Consider the following 20,128-nt stretch of genomic DNA (forward strand, 5'->3'; position numbering starts at 1 on the left):
AGAGAATGATGGAACTATAAAAGAGCCTCAGCTCAACTCTTACTGGGACCCAGTGGGTTCGGCAGATTGGTAGCAGTCATAGTAGGAAGACGGGTTGGGGGCCACTCTAAAGTCACAGAGATGGTAACTCTTAAGATGCCTGCAGTTTTGTGCAGGTTCTCTATTCATAGAGTGCATCCTGAGCATGGCATGAGGCTCTCTTCCATGCACGCAACCTCCACCATGAATAAAGCACCCAAACCTTATTTACATTAATATGTTTTGTTTCTTTTATTATTTTTATTATAATTAATAAATAACAGACAATAAACAGAAACGCCCCACCAAAAACAAAATTCACCGCAGCACAACTCTGCAGCTTCATAAACCTTTTGAATCCTGTAGACCGGTAGTCCCCAACCACCGGGCCGCGGCACCCCCCGCCCCCCCCGCAGTAAGAAACTAAGAGGGGGGGAGAGGGAAGCAGGGCCATGCACACGCAATGCGCATGCGTGGCTGGGCCCTGCATGCATGCACTTGCCATGCGCAGCCGAAAACACGCATGTGTGGCTCTTTCGCACATGCGCGAATGTGCCACGCATTACGCGTGCGTGGCCGCGCATGCACAGCCGGGCAATTGCCCTCCCTGCTGCTGCCGGTCCCCAGCCTGAAAAAGGTTGGGGACCACTGCTATAGACAATGTCCATTTCATCTATTACATTTTAACTGTTCATCATAATTCCAAGTCACACATTACAATACTAGTTCACATATCTTATAGTCTGAACATTTCCTTAAGTAATTTGCCAAATCAAGCAAAATTATATTGAAATCCTCAATCTTTTTCTGCCCTTGAATTACTTTAATGTTATTTACATTAATATGTTTTGATATAAATATTCTCCTGTATGGACAGTGAGATTAATTTGTCTTTGTGAACCATGCCATAGAATTCTGGGTTTTAATGTCACTAACTGGCAGAGCCTTATTCTCATTGACACTGTGATGCGGACTAATCCTGAAACTTTGTAAAAGATGCTGATCTGGAAGGAAAATATAAACTAATGAAAACAAGACAGGGAATCTGAACATGCATGCAATAATTTTCTTAAGATTTCATGATGCCCCCCCATCTCCTTTGTGTTTAATTTGCATTTTTAAAATAAATACATTTATATGTGAAGTCAGTTTATTGATACAGTAATTGACCAGAAAAGTTTCCAACAGAGCTCAGGAGAAATATGCAAGTTAAATATTGATTAACAGCTGGGAATGACACACTTCCTCTTCTAAATATATTTCATGCAAATGTTAAATTAATTTGGACAAATATGACCGTACATTTATATGCAGTAACTCAACAAGTTCCCAGCCTTTCCCACCAAGGCATTACTTCACAAAAAGCTGCAGGTTTTATTTCCGCCAGCAGCTGAAAGCTATCCCAGGTGTGTGGAAATATCTGTCCTTCAGCACTTGCAGCCCCCTTCTATGCATCCAAGTGCTTCCGTAGGTTTTACACCTAAGTGAATATGAACAACACCGCAGGCACTAGACTCCATCCATACACAAGCCCGACTTGCAGAAGCACTTCTGGTTGTAGAAATCAAGCTCTCTGGGAAAGAGAGACAAATTCTAACCGCATCTTCCAGACTTAGAGGGAGAAAAAGGCAGCATGCCTGTATCACTTCTGGTTGTCATTTGAACACCGGCATCTGAGGGGTAGAAATTTAATACTGAAACGGGGAGCCGTTCTATTTCCAATTCTCCATACAAACTTCTTATTTAATAGATTAGTTACTGTTAGGGGAGTCCTTCTGTTTCTAGTAATAGATTCAGGCAGCCCCCCCCCTTTCCGACATCTTTAACTTGGAACCGGAAGTGTGTAGTTTTTATGGTTTAATGATCTCTCTATCTCCTTATGAACACAGGAGCCCGCAAGTTCTAAAATGCACACAAGAAAGGGGCGAAATGACAATTTCCGCGCAAAAATTCAAACATGCAAAACAAGCACCGAGAACATCGACCGCAGCTGCAAGGACCTCTCATGTTCTAATGAGCGTAACTCTGCAGGTTTACTCAAGAACGTACACTGCAATTCTGTGTGAATTTCCAGCGCCCTAAACCCCGTTACTTCTATATTCTATATACAATACAGAAACTCGGCAGAGGACAATGTTCTTAAACCCCACGGCATTCAACAGAATTCATTCCCAGACATAATATGTATCCGAGTACAGCCTTCCCGCGGCCGCTTGACTCCTTGCCGCCCGGAGAAACCCGGACCGTGCAGCGCCTCTTCCCTTTTCTCAGTGCGACTGCGTGTCCCCGGAACGCTTCTGCATCGCCCTGGCGGCTGCGCGGCCACCTCGGACACTTTCACCGACGCACCGAGTCACCAAGATGGCGGCCTCACGTGGGGAAGAAGCCGCCGCCGCCGCCGCCGCCGCCGGGGAAAGTGACGGTGGTAATGGTTGCTGACGGCGCTGGGAAACTAACGGGGACGGGGACGGGGACGGGGGACGGGTGGGGGAGAAGAACACGGCGCTTGGCCAGGCAAGGCTGCGGGAACTGTTCCCTCGGAGCCTGGGGCAGAGAGGAAGGTGCGCGGCACGTGTGCTCACCCCCCTCCAGCCTCCCGTGTTCCCCGTCTTCCTTTGATATAATCTCTATATTTGTGCCCCTTGAGCAGGTCTTTTCCAGACTTCCCAGGCCCGCTCCCTGTAGTTTGTGGTCTCGGTGGCTTGGTTTCTGGTCTGAAGGACGCTTCAGCTGCTTCCTAGTCGGCCTTGGTTTCATCGTGGCTGCCCTTTCCCAGTTTGCCTGGATATCTGAAAGGCCACTTTTTGAAAAAAGCCCCAATTCTCATTAATAGACCCCCCCCTTCCTCTGCTTCCTGTTCTTTTAGCACCCTGGATCGCCCAGGGAAGCACAAGGTCGTCAGATCTCGGAAGCTAAGCAGGGTTGGTCCTGGCTACTATTTGGAGGGAAGACCTCTGAGGCAGTGATCCCCAACCTTTTTAACACCGGGGACTGGTCAATGCTTGACAAAGGCCGGGGGGGGGGTAGTCTTTTACTGAGGGACGTTGCCGCCGCCTAAGCCCCTGCTCCACTTGCTTTCCCGGTGCCCCTGACTTCCCACTGCCTGCTGGGGGGCGCTGCCAGCAGTAGCTGCGCAGTGCAATGCCAAGGGGGAGCCCCAGCCATGGTGGCTGCTGGAGACTACCAAAGGTGACCTGGCGGCAGAGTGGCAGAGCAGCCCCCGAGGCAGCAGCTGGGGAGCCACGGCCCGGTACTGACTCTAAGGAACACAAGGCTCTAAGGAACACAAGGAGTCGTGATATGGAGGCAGGCAATGGCAAACCACCTCCAAACATCTCTTACCTGGCTGCTAGGCAATTCTAGGCTCTTGTAGCTTCATTATGCCCATGCCATACAATAAATAAATAAACACCCACAGTGGGAACAGGAGGAAGGGATAGTTTTAATCTGCTTTAATCGTTTGTTTTCATTTGTTGTCTTGTGCTTTATATATGTCGCTTTAGCTCTGTTTTAGTAGTTAGTCCCCCTGGTAGTACTAATTGGGCAGAAAGGTGTGTGGGTGTGGGTGGAGGGGGGTTACCTTTTGCCAATAAAGAAATTGAGAAGTTCATATCTTTGTTCTGTGGAAATGATGATTCCTTTGGAAACCATTCTTCAAATTAGCATTGTTTTGTATATTACAGAATTCCTATATGAATCACTTGTACATTGTCATATGTGGTCATTAACGCTGTGAGTCTACTATTTTGAATGGTGGTCCTGTAATGTAAATCTTGTGGCTTCCACTCCCCCTCAGTTGCACAGCTGGGGTCTGGGAAATGATAGCTGTAAAAGTATTTGATTTTCTTACTACTGAACCTGGCATCTTCTTAAACAGTGTCATGCAAACTCCAGATGCCTGACAGATTCCAGCCTTTTCTGTAAGGGACATCTTAAGAGTTAGACAACTAACCAAGTGAGGCTTTGTTCTCTCTGTGTGGGAGGGTGTAGCTGAGAGTCTTGCAGTGCAATCCTAAACAGAATTACACTCCTAAGCCTTCAGTGGCCTCTGTTCAAAACTGAACTGTCAGTCAAGTGTCCTGTTACCAGACAGGACTAGTGTTCAGCTTGGCATGAATGTGTGCTTATTCAAAATGTATCCTGTTTGGCTGATTTTAACCTATGTTGCCTTGGAGATTTCAACACTAGATGTCAGTATTGCAGTTAAAAAAAGCTTTTTCTCAAAAATATGTGCTCTACCCAAATTTTTATTAATTGAATAATAAATAGCAAAGGTCCTCCCCCCCCCCCCATGCCTTCGGGAATAATTGTTCAGGGGACAGATAATGTGCAATATACTTCCTCATAAATGCTGCCTTTTCTTGATTAGGATTAGTTATATAGGGTGGTTAGTACTGAACTCCAGTGCCTTTTTTTCTCTGAGACAACTTTTTCATCCCCATAATGGATGGGTTATACATAGCAGAGAATTTGATTTCCCTTCTCTGATTTCAGGCTCTGAACAAAGCTCAGGTATTCCAGATGACAGCTTTTCTTCTGGGGTTGAAGAGTTAGAAGGTGATGAAGATGAGTCTGCAATCCTGGATGCCAAAGATGAAACTTCAGTGGAGTCCAAAGATGCAGCAAACCCTGGCTGGGCTGATGCCATGGCTAAAGTGCTTAACAAAACAGTTCCCAAGAGTCAACACACCATCTTGGTTAAAAACAAAGCACGAGACAAGGAACGAAAGAAAGAAAAACAAGAAAGGTTGGAAAAGAGGAGGCAGGTGAGGAAATAGGCTAATTGTGCCAGCTATAAGCCAGCATGGTGTAGTTCAAGACAACCGAATTTGATTCCTCACTTTTCCACATGTACCCAGTTGGGTGACCTTGGGCTAACCACAGTTCTCACAGAGCAGTTCTCTTATAGCTCTCTCAGCCCAACCTCCTTCACAGGGTGTCTGTTGTGGGGGGGGGGGGAGGGAAAGGTGTCTGTAAACTGCTTTGAAACTCTTTGGGTAGTGAAAAGCAAGGTATAAAAACCAGCTCTTCATCATCATCAGATCTCAGTCCTGGTTAGTATTTAGATGAGAGACCATGGCAATGGCAAACTATGTCTGAATGTCTCTTTCCTTGAAAATTCTATGGGGTTGCCCTAAATCACTGAGATTGCCAAGTCCACCAGGGATCTCTTGATATCATAGATGTAAGGGGAAAGTTGCACCTAAGGAAGGCATTGCACCCTGCCCTCCTCCCTCAAGTGTGTGGAGCCCTTCTTGATGCCAGTTCTACTAGGGCTCTAAACAGCCTGATGGTTGACCTTTGAGGTGCTGTTTATTAAAAAAAAACCTCTTGTTGCTAGAGTGCATGTGGGTTGTGCAGGAGTTCTGTGGTAGGGGTAGGAGTGAAACCAACCTCTGCTTCATAAACCAAGGAGAAATAAAATCAAGTGGGCTAGAGAGGCAGATAAATCCAGCAGTAGCCCAGGGCCTTAGCTAAAATTGTTCATCAAATTGTCACAGTTCCGCAGGGGCTGTACGATAGAGCTCTTCGGCTGAGGCGAGAGCAAGTAAGATCCCAGGCTAAGCTGGGACACAGGGCTACTCCTCATAACTCCAAAGTGGGGTTGGGTCTGGATCGGATGGAGGGGGATTTTTATCGCTGCCAGAGCTTGTTGAAGTTAATTGTATTGGGGGTCTTAAAGGGGTTTTTGTTGAGGGCAGTGCTGTTACCCACCACAAGCCAATTGTGAGAGTGGCGGGCTCGAAATTAAAGAATGAGTGAGTGAATGAAATAATGTGTGTCTTCTGAATTCAGCCTCTAACCAATAGTTCTCCCTCAACTGGGCATTAAGGAACATTAGCAATTGTTTCTGTAGGCTATGGCAAATTATCTGTTCTTCAACATGCATTATCCTTACTGTGTTCTAGCGACCCCAAGAGGAAGCATTCCTATCTTCCAAAAGCTAGCTATCAAATCAGGAATTAAAGCCATGAGTAGTTGGCACTGTGGCATAAAGCACTTGGTGAATCAGGGCCTGGCCAAGGTGGGTGGTTTCTTAGCCTTGTAGATAAGCCAGTTATATGCATAGAGTGCAGGTGCAGCATGACACATAGTGGGCCTTGGGGAAGAGACCTTTTTTGGTCTTTCCTTTGGATCATCGTGGGGGCTTATGTTTGATATACCTGCATTACTAATTATCAAATAGTGGGAAACAGACTTTTCAGAAACACTTATTAGGGCCATTAATGATGAATAAGATACCTATGTATTTGGTGAGCAGCAACTATTTCTCATTTTATTGACTTCTTTGAATGACTAGGATAGGATGAACTAAAAATTATACTTGTATTTCTTTTTTAAATAATGCACCATACTAGTACAAAACAGAGTGGTCTGATATGAACTGTCCGATCCACAGTCCAAATGAGCCACCATGATTCTGGTTTTAGTGGATCTAGACAGAGTGCATCCAGTCCCCATCTTTTATCTGTAACGAGCACTTGATCTTTCAAAGCATAGTTTTGGCTGGCAAGGTAATTTTAACTTTGAAAAGGACTGTCCTTGCCTGGAGATTCAGAAATCTTTTGTTGCTAATTTTTTTTTCTGGTTTGTAAAACACTAACTTTTGGATCTAAGCTAGAGCAGTATTTGATTGGCAGACTTGGTTCCAAAGTAAAAATTGCTGGGGAGACTGTCTTAGGCTGGATCTGTATGAGGGGAAAGGTGGACCTTGAGAGGTGGACTGCAAGCATGAAAAAAAACCCCAAAGATTGTGGGAGCTTTAAGCCTATCCCATTCCATTCCTGCCATTTTATAGAGATTTCTTTATCCTGTTGCAATAGCAGTTTGTGTTATCAAACTGTGGTAACTGCTTGGGTAGTTGTGTTCACTGTTCAGGATGAGTCCACCGCAATATGTAATCTTGTCAATCATAGATTGATTTTGAGATCTGGTTTTCTCAAATAAACAAGTGGGATACCTCAAATTGGTGGTGGGTTGTTACGCTATAAACTGCTTTGTTAACCATGGGGTAAATTTAAAACAGCCTCCCTTGTCTCTGGTTCCATGCTGAGGGAAAAATAAAACAAAGTTGATTGTTTGATCATAGGCCAAAGCGTAGTTATAAACACATGCATCCATCACAGTTTGCCTAGATTATAAAGATAAGAGTTCCACGTAACTTCACAGAAGAGGCTGTGTGGGTAATATAGATTCAGTTTTAAGAGGGCTAGAACCAGGTTAATTCACCATCCAGTTCATTTAGGAAACCAGTAAAGCTGCTTTGCTTCAGCTTTAATATGAAATAAAAACCAGCATGTTGATGAAGACACAAAACATGATTGTGTTTGAGCTTAATGTAAAAAATCATATAATTGGTTGGAAATCACGTTTGATTAAATGGTTTATTTAATTTTTGAAAGTTCTTGAGCATTTAAGGAGTATGACACATCACCAACAGGTAACCTTTAAATCCTTAGTGAATGATGGCTGACGGTCTTGATGTATATGCCAGGGTATGTCATTATACCAGGTCTCACCACGGCTACCAATGGGAGGCAGAGGTTGTAGGCAAGTCATAGTAGCTAGACAGGGCTGGAGACCACCTTGGAATAATTCACTAGACTATACATGGCCTATGTTTGATCTTTGTTCTAGTAGCTTGCTGTAAAATATATTTGTCCTTTTAAAAGGCTGTACTCCAGATAAAACTATACACACCTTGCCGATGAGTTAAAAGCAAAAACATTAATCTGCCAGAATAAAGTTCTCCCAGTTCTATGTAAGTGCCACAGAGAGTAAGGATCTTGCAAGCTGCTCAAGGGGCTCTTTGTGTAGGTGAGTAGCTGAACCCAAGGGTAAGCTCTGTACTTGTTACAAAGAATTGTAACATTGGAATTCCATTTTGGGTGCCTGTCACCCTGTTATCTAGACCTGGTAGCCCTAATGCGCTAGGAGTGGTGCAAATGGAGAGCTTGTTGTGTGAAAATTTACTCTTATTGGTGTGTTGTCCAGCTGTATTGGAGTAATGCTTTGAAATGTAGGTACATTCCCCCCATCTTTAACCTTAATTTCTAAATGATCTATCCATTTTGCTTTCTTACCACACATCCTTTATGAATGTGCTGCATTTTAAAAACGCCTAATGCTCTTTCTCATAATAATATTTATGATGCAGCTTGATAAAAAGCGGGAGTGGGAAGCGATGTGCAGAGTGAAGCCAGATGTTGTCAAAGACAGAGAAACAGAGAGAAACCTTCAGAGAATTGCCACGAGGTAAGAAGAGTGTTTGTGCTTTTGAAACAGATCTAAAGACATGCCTGAGTAATCTGCTTCTAATCAAATAGAACGCTTAAGAAGTGCCTCGTGGGAGTCAAGTGATTTATACTTGGTTCTGCCTTGTACAGTATCAAGTTCAATAGAAGATTTCAGAAGTCTTATGAAAGCATAAAATTTAGATGAGAGTATAACGTGTTAAGTGTTCACCCAGCAGGGATTCTGGGCCTGAGCTGATCGTTTTGTTAATTCCATATTTCCAAAATATACAGATCAATCACTTGGCACATCCTTTGTATTTCTCTAAAACGCATTCCCTAAAACTTGCTGTTCTTGTGGTCAGATTACCATCTTGCATAAACTGTGTGTCTCTAGTATAATAGCTGCCCATGTGCTCCCTTGATTATATCCATGGGCTTCTTTTGACATCCGTACCTCAGCAAAGGCTGTTTTAAAGCATTGCTTCTGACCTTTGCTTAGAAGGGTACGGAGACTCCTTGACTTGCTTTTCCAGTATGTACAATTGTGTTGGCTTTCTAAAGGCTGGTTCACATAAACAATTGGTACTGCATGTGATCATGCACAGGTCATTTGGAGGGACTTGGGGTTGGGTGATTTGACCGCAGAAGCGGCTATTCCCGCCCATCGCAGCCAGCGCTATGCTGCGGGCAGGGAGGTGCGGGTGGCGGTGGGCGCACACATGCAGGCGCAGTACTCTGCGTGTGTGTGTGCGTGTCAACCAGCATGCTGGTGCTGGCACCTCCCCCCCCCTGCCCGCACCACAGCGCTAGCTGCGGCAGGTGGGAATGGCCACTTTGGCGGTTGAATCGCCCAACCCTTCTTTACTGCTTCTGGAAATAGATTTGTCGCCTTAAATTTATGATGGGGAAATTAGCAATTCTAGGAGACCAATAAGCAATGTTAGAGGAAGTAATGAGTGAGATACCCCACCTGTGCAGATGAAAAGAGCATCTGGCAAGAAATCATAGAGGCAGTTAAATCTTAGAGGCAATTAATAAAAAGGAATTTTATTGGAACCAAAAATGGTCCCTAACAACATCTGAATTAGCCATACAGAGAAAATTTTAAAAAAATTATTGGGTGTGAAAGAGGGAGCACTTGGGTCACATGAAACTAATATTTACTACCCAATGTGCCAAGGGGGAGGAGAAGCAGGCCGTCTAGCAAGCTGGGTCTCGCGTATGATAGAGCCAAACACAAGAATGGAGAACATTTGTGTTTGTTCTCTTTTTATTTATATTTATACCTTGAAGGCTAGGGGTAGAGCACAGAAGAGATTAGGGCCCTGCCTGAACTACCACAGTTCCATAGGGCCTACAAAATGGAGCTCTTCCTCCAGGCAGTTGGTTGAGGTTGACCAAACCAAAAATACCTGCTGGGATCAAAATACCTGCCCCTCAGGAATCCCTCCCCATGAACTGATCCTTGAACTGACTAACCTATGGGATCAAAATTGACAATGCTGTCTTCATTGGTGTTGGAATTGTTGAAGTGTTTGAACTGTTGTTACTGGTTGCTGAGTCTACTGTTACTGTTGTGTTGTTTGAAGTTGTTGAACTGCATTTATCCCTACATTCTATGTAAACCACTGTGAGCCTCAAGTATAGAGAGAGATTGAGATCAAGAAGGCAGTATCAAAGAAACAAAATGTATTTGAACGGTTGTCACTTAGAGGAGGACAGGGAGAGGTTCCTGTTGGCAGCAGGGGTTAGGAATGGCATGTAATGGGCTTAAACTGTTTTTTTGTTTGTTTATTATTCATTATATTTATATATCACCCTGTGATTGTGCTTGTGGCTCAGGGTGGTTTACAAGAAGGTAAGTATATTATAATTCAGAGTAATATCAAATGAACCACAGTAGTAACTACATGTAGAACGATATCGACTAGTTAAAATTTTCATAGAGTAGTTCAGCAGTGTAGTTCATAGAGTAATTTAGCTGCAGCTGCCTGCCCATTTCTTCTCTGCTGCTTCTTTCTCTCCACTCCCCCCACTAACTTTGCCTGCCCTAATCTTTGTACTTTATTTTGTTTATTTGCTTTACTTTATAGTCTTCCATTTGTGCTGTGTTTTCAGGATATAATGGCGGCATAAAACAGTCAGTGAGCAATGCAATAGGAGTAGGATTGCAGAATTAGAGAACAAGACAGGCAATAAACTAAGACCAAGGTATATTATAAAAACATAGAAAGTGGATTACAAGGTATAAGACAATGCAGTTACAGCAGGTGGCAGCTGCAGTAAGTACTGCAGTAGATTACAATACTATTCTGTTTCTTCTCCTTGACTGTTCCATTCTACTTCAGTTCTGATTGGTCTTTTGAAAATTATTACAGTTTTGCATATTTTGTAGAATGATAGGAGTGTGGGATCCCTCTTGACCTCTTCTGGCAGACACTGCATAGTGTAATAAAAGCGCATTTCATGCATTCATCTAAGATAATATGCACATATTTGCAAACCACTACCTTGAGCACATACACAAATACACAAATGTTTCCACGTTCTTCTAAGAGAGAATAGTGATTACTATCTTAGCCCGGGCTAGTCCAGTCTTGCCAGATCTCAGAAGTTGAGCAGAATCACCCTGGCTAGTATTTGAATGGAAGACCATTTCTGAATTTCTCTTGCCTTGAAAACTCTACAGAGTTGCCATGTCAGCTGTGACGTGGTGGCATTTTTCACTACCTTTGCAGGCAGATGTAATATTCATCTGGACTAAAGAGACCAGTTGCTACCAGTTGCTGCTTTTTATATATTAATTTTATTTGTTTATATTGAGATTTAGACTCTGCCCCTCTCAGTGGACCGTCTCGCAACAGTTTCCAACGTTTTAAAATCCACATAACATAACAGTAAGAATACAATATATCCACAACAACTTATACTTAATACATTCAAAACATTTAATAGCCAAGGACAGAGGGCAATAATGTAGCTTAGGTCTTCTCTGATCTTGGGTTGCAGAACTAGAAGAACAAAGTTTGAGTCCAGTGGCACATTTAAGACCAATACAGTTTTATTCAAGACTAGTAAAAAAGCCCATTGTATGTTTAAATACAATGGGCGCTAGCCTCTCGCCGGAGGGAGCGCCTGGCAGCCGCGCGGAGCGCTGCTGGCCCCAGCTCACTCACCGGGCGGCTGGTGTCGAGGTGGTGGAGCTCCAGATCGGTGAAGAGTCGTTGCAGGGCGTGGCGGCGGTTGGGCTTCTCCCCACGGCTGGCGGGCGTCTCCCGGGCCTCCGGCGGCAGCGGCAGCGGCTTTTGGGGGCCATTGGCGTCCTTGCGAAGGGGGTAAGGCTGTCGGGCGTCTCCCGGGCCTCGCGCGGCGGCTGTTGGGGGCGATGCCCAGGCTGGGGAAGGGAGTGAGGCTGCCGGGCGTCTCCCGGGCCTCGCGCGGCGGCTGTTGGGGGCGATTCCCAGGCTGGGGAAGGGAGTGAGGCTTCCGGGCGTCTCCTGGGCCTCGCGCGGCGGCTGTTGGGGGCGATGCCCAGGCTGGGGAAGGGAGTGAGGCTGCCGGGCGTCTCCTGGGCCTCGCGTGGCGGCTGTTGGGGGCGATGCCCAGGCTGGGGAAGGGAGTGAGGCTGCCGGGCGTCTCCCGGGCCTCGCGTGGCGGCTGTTGGGGGCGATTCCCAGGCTGGGGAAGGGAGTGAGGCTGTGGTGAGCCCAAGGTCAACCAGCTGGCTGCATGTGAGGGAGAGCGGAATCAAACCTGGCTCACTAGATTAGAAGTCCATGGTCATAACTATTACACCAAGCTGACTCCTAACCACTACATCAAGCTGTTCTGTAAACATTATTACATGGGTCAGAGATTATATGTCTTGCCTTCACAAATTGTGGTCATAATTACGTGTCTTGTGTTTGGGTTATAACTGTACATGGTGGGTTGAATCCTAAGGTTGTGTTCTGATTGCTTTCTTATGTTAACTTGTGGAGGGTGTGTTCCTTCATTTATTTCCCCCCCACACACACACACACAACGCACACGCACAGACTTCCACATCATGCCCAGTGTTATTTCTGAAGGCCTCTGTCCTCTGGAGGCTATGTTTGGGACTGCGGCAGGAGAGGTGAAGGGCAATTTCAATTCCATCAGGGGATCTATGCTTGCTGATTGTTGGATCCAACCCAGAGTTGTTCAGGGAATATGAAAAATCCAGATATCTGTGAAAAATATGTTGATTAGAAAGATTTTTGGTTTATGAATACTATTTTCTGTGGTAGCCATTTACTTTATACTAGCCTTGTGTTTTTCCTGTCCCCCAGTGTATGTCTGATGCCCTGTAGCAGATATACTTTAAACACCCAGACATGCCTTACCTTGTTAATATTTCAGTGATAATAGTTAGATGTCTAACCTTTTCTTCTTAATTCCCAGGGGAGTGGTCCAGTTATTTAATGCTGTCCGGAAGCACCAAAGAAATGTTGAGGAGAAGGCAAAAGAGGCAGGGAGTTCCGACAGAAAACGGGCCAAACTGATATCATCTGTTTCAAAGAGAGACTTTATTAATGTACTAAGAGGGATGGAAGGAACAGAAGTGGAGCAGAACACAATTAGGAAGTCCTTGAAAAACAAACAGGTGGGTTTTATTTCTTGCAGTGATTTTTCTCACATGATAAAGACAATATGGTGATCCATGTAATTTTGCTGTCTTGGTCTGAAATTAGAACTAGAACTTTGCCTCTTTCATTTGATGCTGGTTCACACAAGAGCTTTTGGGCTCAGACAAGCTGTCCTTGAGTCTGCAGAGAAACATAATCAGACACCTGCAGGTTTGGGTCTGCAGCAATTTCAAGTGACATTCTTGCTTCATAAATACATAAAGCATTGTTTTAGATGCTTGGACATGCTGAAAAAAATATTGTGAGCTGGCTTAAAGTGGGAATTGAAAAATCATGCCAATTTTTCATGCAAACCACATTTGACCTGTACAGCTGTCTTTCTGTTGTGATGCAGTGTAATGACGACTAAGAGGTTTGGAGCAGCTGAAGTTATTGTCCAAATCAGAGTATACCATTAAATAGCTTGATTTTGTTCCAGGAGTTTCCTCTTATTAATGTTAAATGAGGGTTCAGAATCTCTATATAGTTGCCACCTGATTTCCATTTTCAGCAGACTCCTGGTGATTTTGCTGTGGGCCTTAGAAATGGTACACGTATTTGATATTACAACCATGCTAGATGTACTTACCTTTTTTGGTTTCTCTTCATATCATATTTTTGGATATAGTCCAGCTGTGAGCAGCTTGAATCTCTTAAGAGTCCATCATGGTGTTGGCATAAGGGGTATTGAGTTGGATTCTCCACTCTCTACTTCACTAGTGCAAGGGAAGTTCTTCTGGAGGAAGGCTCCATGCTTATAACCCACCTAGGCCACTATGCCTTTAATGTAGGAATCCTTGCGGTCCACTGTCAGTTGGAGAGGCAGAAAGGGAGATGTACAGTATTTGCTGGCGTATAAGACTACTTTCCCCCCCTGAAAAACATGCCTCCAAGTGGGGGGGTCGTCCTATACGCCGGGTGCACTTCAGTTGGGATAGACATAGCTGCCCATAGTACTGTATTTTGAGATGAAATGTTGGGGGGTCGTCTTATACGCCCAGTCGTCTTAGGTAAAGGTAAAGGTATCCCCTGTGCAAAGCACCGAGTCATGTCTGACCCTTGGGGTGACGCCCTCTTGCGTTTTCATGGCAGACTCAATACGGGGTGGTTTGCCAGTGCCTTCCCCAGTCATTACCGTTTACCCCCCAGCAAGCTGGGTACTCATTTTACCGACCTCGGAAGGATGGAAGGCTGAGTCAACCTTGAGCCGGCTGCTGGGATTGAACTCCCAGCCTCATGGGCAAAGTTTTCAGACGGCTGCCTTACCACTCTGCGCCACAAGAGGCTCAGTCGTCTTATACGCCGGCAAATACGGTAGGTTATAAAGTAATTCTGTTATTCCAGTTTCACGTCACTGTTCCTGTCCTTTGGCTATCTGGCTCCTCTCTTTTGAAGTGATGACATTTATGGTTCTGGTTCTCACTGTTGTCAAGTTCACAAATCTCTCATTATAGATACATGGATGATTGGCCATTCATCCAGCCTTGTAGAACTGCTTGTGCTCTGAGTGTTAGGCTTTATAGAAGAATGGAGCTCCGGGGGGGGGGGGTGTGAAGTAATTATTCTTTGCTTTGCTTCACCTGCCACTTGCCATACAATAATAGGACCCTGGGCTACATAGATATTTGGACTGACCCCAGGAAGACAGTTGGTTGCATTGACTTGGGATGAAACTCTGTTTATGTTGTTTTCACTGAAACCGAGTGTGGAGCTATTTTCATTACCTGTGTTCTGGCATAGTTGCAGGCTGGTTGCTAACATTTAATCCCTTTCAAGAGGAGTATATTTAAAAGTCATATGGGGACAAAGATGTTGTATTGGTCAGCTTCTAAAGGGAGCAGGATCAGGGGTCTGAGACTTAAGCTTTCAGAAGCTACATGTTTTATAATGCACATATATTTGTGTTCATACTTGAACTTTGTGCTTCGTAGTGGGTGGAATACTTCTGTTGGCCCCAAGCCATTGGAATTAACTAAGTGCTTTCCTGTGCCAGCAAGAACACATACTTTAATCAGTTGGGAGACAACAGTTTGTCATGTGTTCTTTGTTTAGTGTTCTTTCGGGAAGCATGCTGAAACACTCCGTGGCATGAAGAACCCTCTGAATTTCACGCAAGTGTACGATAAAAGTATTTTAAAAATTCAGTGGGTAATAAGAGCAACGTAGACGGTTGCCAAGTGTTTTATTTCTTCTTAAATCTATCCAGCTTGCTTCATTTCAAAGACTGAAAGAACAATAACTGGTGTTGTAATAGCAGTTTTCCACTAGCAACAATGCTTTTTGTGATCTGTTGGTACATAACTAGGGAATATTGCATAGCTAACACTGTGGTCAGGTGGATCTTGGCTGCCAAAAGAATTGACATATTTGGTGCATTATCTAGTTCATGTGCATAGTTTCCACTTGGCAATGATGTAGATATAAATACATCTATGTATAAAGAAATAAATTTACCAAGCAGCGTATCTTATTTGCAAAACAGATGAGAAAAATGGGTGCCAGTAAATATAAGCATTGGATTTTTGCGGGACTGTAAATAACCAAAAGGAAATAGAGTTGAGATGGTCTCCTTGACTTTATTTGTGAGAAAATATGTGATGTGTCTGCTTCTGTGAGATTCCCAAAGGTTTCACAAAATCAGTTCTGAAGATCAGAATTTTTTGTCAACTTTTCTGGAATAACATCTAGTTTTTCATTAGAAGGCCAAAGGCTGGTATTAAATCTCCTCCTGTAATATTTAGGTTTTTCTTTACCCCTCTTTCCTTCTGCAGTTTCTATTTACTGAGGTTTTTCTCATGTTATGTTATGATTGTTATATTTGTTATTTTTGTTGTGATGTTCCATGTAATTACCTCATGATGTTTTAGTTAAACCACCCAGAGCCATATGGAAGGATGATATAAAATCTAAATAAATACATAAATACATAAATAAATAAATAAACAATAACTGTAATCCATTCATGTTCAAATGTAATCCATTCCTGTTCCCTGTATTTCTTTGGATCAGAGGTGGCTTAGTTTTTGTGTGCTTTGATGTTTTGAGAAATCCATTGCAGCTGTCAAAATGCTCAGGAACACAAAGGGGTCTTCATGCCATGGAGTATTTTGCGGAGCCCAAGTACCATTGCAGGGAAATTTCCGAGAACTCTAGCGCTTAAGACATTTTGCAGTCAGAATAGCAGCCATTTTATTATGTCCACAACCCTGTATCCAAATTATAGAAGTGCTAGCAAATTCAGAAAGGTTGGGGACCCCCTGTTTATTATTATATGTATTAATACTGAAGACTATAATGCTGGATTGTGGCAGTTGAGGCAGTTGGAACTGTTGCTGTCTTCTGAACACACTTGAAGTTGCTTTGTCAGATCATCAAGGTCCATATTGTCTACTTGGACTGGCAGCAGCTCTCCAGAGTCTCAGGTAGAGGTCTTTCAAATCACCTACTACCAGATCCTTTTTTAAAACCAAAGGTGCCAGGGATTGAACTTGAGATCTTTTGCATGCCTAACAAATGCTCTGCCACTGAGCCATAGCCCCATCTCTACCCCCACCCAACGTACAGAAAGATTACACCTGATGGAAGAATCATGCGCAAAAATTCAGAGATCACATTCCATTAGGTGTCCTCTTGCAAAATCAACCCATACCTTATAATTATTGCACCCTTTCTCTTCCAATTCACTGCTCAAGAATTTAGATTTATGTTCTGCACTTTAAAAGCAACACATGGATACACATTTAATCCTAACAAGTAAAGCCAGCCTGACATGCCAGAAATACCAGACCTACCTTGGAAATCAGCACAGTCTAAACTATGATTCTGTAAATGTGGAGGATACTTACTCATTCTCAAATTTCTCATGCATTTCTGTACTGTTGCTGTAGTTTATAAGTGCACATTTGCTGTTATGGGACATGTTGCAATATGCTTTGGATCCAGTCAGTTGACCCACATGGCTTTTGTCCATGCATGTGCCATGATCTTCAATATATACTTTTTGGCACTCCCTGCCTCATCCTCCTTTTTCAGTTAAGTGAAGAAACGGGTTGATTCCACCCAATTAAGTGGATTCATTGCTGGCGCTAAAAGTCTTATGTTAGTAGTAATACAAGAAAAAGCTTGTGGCAACCACTTTCATGAAGTCAAATGTATTATATCCCCACCTGTTCTTCCGCTTGCACAAGATCTTATGCAAACCATAATATGGGCTTCATAATAAGTATGGAGGAAAGCACTAGGTGTTGCACAAGATCTAGCACAAGCAGTACTGCAATAAGTTTGTTTATGTTTCTGCTTGCACATCTATAGATCCAAGCTAATGTTTGCCAATTTGGAAATTAGGACTAAGTTGTAGACACTTAATGGGAAAAAATTAATAGATCAGTTGATGCCGCACTGTAGTAATGAAAAAATGGCTGTTAATTGTTTTTGTGTGTCACTTAATTGACATTAAAATCAATGTAAATTCCATGGTTTGTTCAGTGCAAGCTCCGGTGACTGACTTATTCCCCTCCATCTGGATATCTGTGCTAACAAAGACTGAAACAAAGTAATGTTTAAATTGGGTACAGGGAGTGGTACTTTGGATCAGCCTGTGATATCTTTTGATCCTGTAGACGCATCATGAACAGACATCCAAAATATCTAATCCGATTAGGACTGCTTTATTAAACTTCAGAAGTGAAATAACCACAGATATTTTATTTGGAACCTCCACGCAGCTTTAATTGTTCATGTGATCATGATCTTGAAGGTTTCTCTCTCTATCTTTCTCTGGCCTCTTTCCTGGAATGCTCTTCACGTGAGTTCAAAAATGGCAAAACCTTTTTTGTCCTGTAAAATGATCCAGATGCTTTTAGTTAGCATCACTAATACATTTTAAATAAATAAATGCATTGAAGAATCCCTGAACATTCAGTTAGCTGTCTTTCTGGTCCCAAAATGACTTCTCACTTTTATAATGATAATAATAATATTTTATTTATAACCTATCCTTCCCCAAAGGCTTGGGATGGATAACAACATATGTAATGACAATAAGCAAAATACTTATGAGTATCACAATAAAATATACATTAAAATAAATCATTCTGAATTCATCCTGTCATTTAGCTAGTTTTGAGGGAACTTTGGAACATCAAATCAGTTCAAAAACTAGGATTCTATCACTGCCATTCTGGTTATGATCATCACTCATTTTGGTTCTATTACTACAGGATGATTTTCCTGTAGAATTGAGGCTGATGCTTATCTTGCTTCAACTTTTGCAACCCTGTTCCAAAGTTTGGCCCCAATGCATTTACAGGGATGTTGGGAATATAATGGGCCACCATATTTAACTTCTCCCCTCTAGTAGATTTACCCATTAGTAACAAGGCTCATTTGCTAGAGCCTCTGTTATAGCCATAGAACTCTGCCACAGAATTGACCATTGCTCTATCTACCTAAAAGGTGTAGTGTCCAGGACTTCTCAGTCCCTAGTTAATACAGAGGAGGTAGGGTGCTAGCAACAACACTCCCCATAATACCTGACATCTGCAGCACTGAAATTGTGTTTTAGGACATCACTCTTTTTTCCTTACGGCTACTATCACCACCATTGGATTAACTTGAGTGTAGGAAATGGTGACAATTGTATGGGCTGCTGCTGCTGGTGTGCTCATTTCAACTACAGTCTGAACACCGGCATGAGTTGGTGTTTGGTTTTTAATGGGCTGCGGGGGGGGGGGAAGGCAAAATGTTTGTCTTCCAAACCCTTCCTCCTTTCTGCCATTCAGCGCTGCCTTTAATTAACAGTTTGGTGATTGCTGTTCCTGTAGGCTGCGTGACAAAATATGAGCAGATGTGTTTAGTTTCCTTGCCGTCTGTGTTTCGTAAATTTAGAATGTATGTGGGAAAATACCGGAGAGTAGTCTGAAAGCACATGATTTTGTTCCACAGTTGAAGTAAAGCAGGTCTGGCCTTTTAAGCTGGGAATCCCTTTGGGAACTGTGCATAAGCCATTTAGAGTTCCTCAGGAGAAGAGCGGGTTATAAGTGTAATAAATAAATGATGAAAAGATGATCCCTTTTTCTCTTAGATGACTTAATCTGGGCAAGATCCTACTTTTTCCCCCTTATCTGCCCAGTTTTAGGTGAACAGTACTGTCTTACTCATGCTTTCTGCCATCCTCTGGCTCGTACTATTGCATTTCTGTTCTTTCATGTCCCATTGTACCAGTGTCATTTTCTCATGTGGTAGCACAACAGCTGCGAACCCTGCACTCCCCTATTAAGGCCAGACTAGAAACTTCTCTGGTTTTAGTGGGGAACATAGTTCTTTCTTTTATTTTTACAAATGCTTTGTCAAGCATTTTAATCCCAACCTGGAGAGATCCCACACTTTGGAATTTGCTGGCAACACACCACGTCCTTCAAGTTTTTTATATGGTCTGTATCTCAAACTGGCTCTTTTAGGAATTGGTACAAAACAGCCAGGATTTGGCAGGCTCTTCTCCAGGGAGGCCAAGGGCTAAGCTAGCATAAAAATGGATTCTTTCCGATAGGCAGGCTGATCTTTCCAGGTCGGGATTAAGATGTTCAACAAAGCATTAAGACTTCATTAACCCTACCTGGCTTGTGAACAGAGAATTCAGACCTTAGTACTGCCAGTCTCTTTACTGAATCTACAAACATTCCCTTAATAAGGAGTATGTTCTAAACTTTTTTTTTTAAAGAAAGGATTTTTACAGAGACTCTCAAGCTTAGTGATGCAGACCAGAAAAAAATGCTTATTGGAACAGTGTTGTGATATATATAATTAGAACACTGAATTCCAGTGGCAGCTCAACCACCTACTAGTGGGTCACATGAGACTTAGTTCTATGGATTTCATGAAGTCCTAGGGCTAGAGAAGATCACTGTGCTCCTATCCTAAGGCTGTCATGTGAGTCTCTTCAAATTAACCCTGAGATGCAGTTTGACACTTGCCTAGTCAGCTGTGTCTGAATCGCAGTTGCCTTGCAGCAAACTGATGAGTCCTTGCTTAGATCAAAAGAGGAGACTGCTATTGTGATCCAGTGGTTTCTTTGGTATCTTGTTGTTTCTCATTAACTTTATCTTCTTGAAGCGACTGCCCGGATGTGTATTTCTCTCAGGTCAAGTTCTAACTTCAATTTTCCCCAGTTCTGTAAACTGAAAAGTATACATTTGCCTGTACAACTTAATATTTACCAAGAAGAAATTG

The 20,128-nt window shown here is 43.1% G+C and overlaps 1 protein-coding gene across 2 annotated transcripts in view; it reads left to right on the forward strand.

Annotated features, from left to right (window-relative positions):
• Positions 1-2,294: 2,294 nt before the first annotated feature.
• RRP15 (ribosomal RNA processing 15 homolog) overlaps positions 2,295-20,128 on the forward strand; it is a 36,202-nt gene continuing 18,368 nt past the window's right edge. Inside the window, exons 1-4 of one of the 2 annotated variants that reach the window (XM_077339616.1) lie at positions 2,295-2,443; positions 4,513-4,784; positions 8,177-8,274; positions 12,678-12,879. In XM_077339616.1, coding sequence (XP_077195731.1) covers positions 2,380-2,443; positions 4,513-4,784; positions 8,177-8,274; positions 12,678-12,879 — 636 coding nt within the window. In that variant the 5' untranslated portion in view covers positions 2,295-2,379. The remainder of the gene's footprint in view (positions 2,444-4,512; positions 4,785-8,176; positions 8,275-12,677; positions 12,880-20,128) is intronic. The other variant, XM_077339623.1, reaches the window with a different exon arrangement.

Source organism: Paroedura picta, chromosome 1, assembly GCF_049243985.1.
Source record: "Paroedura picta isolate Pp20150507F chromosome 1, Ppicta_v3.0, whole genome shotgun sequence".
NCBI classification, from domain to species: domain Eukaryota; kingdom Metazoa; phylum Chordata; class Lepidosauria; order Squamata; family Gekkonidae; genus Paroedura; species Paroedura picta.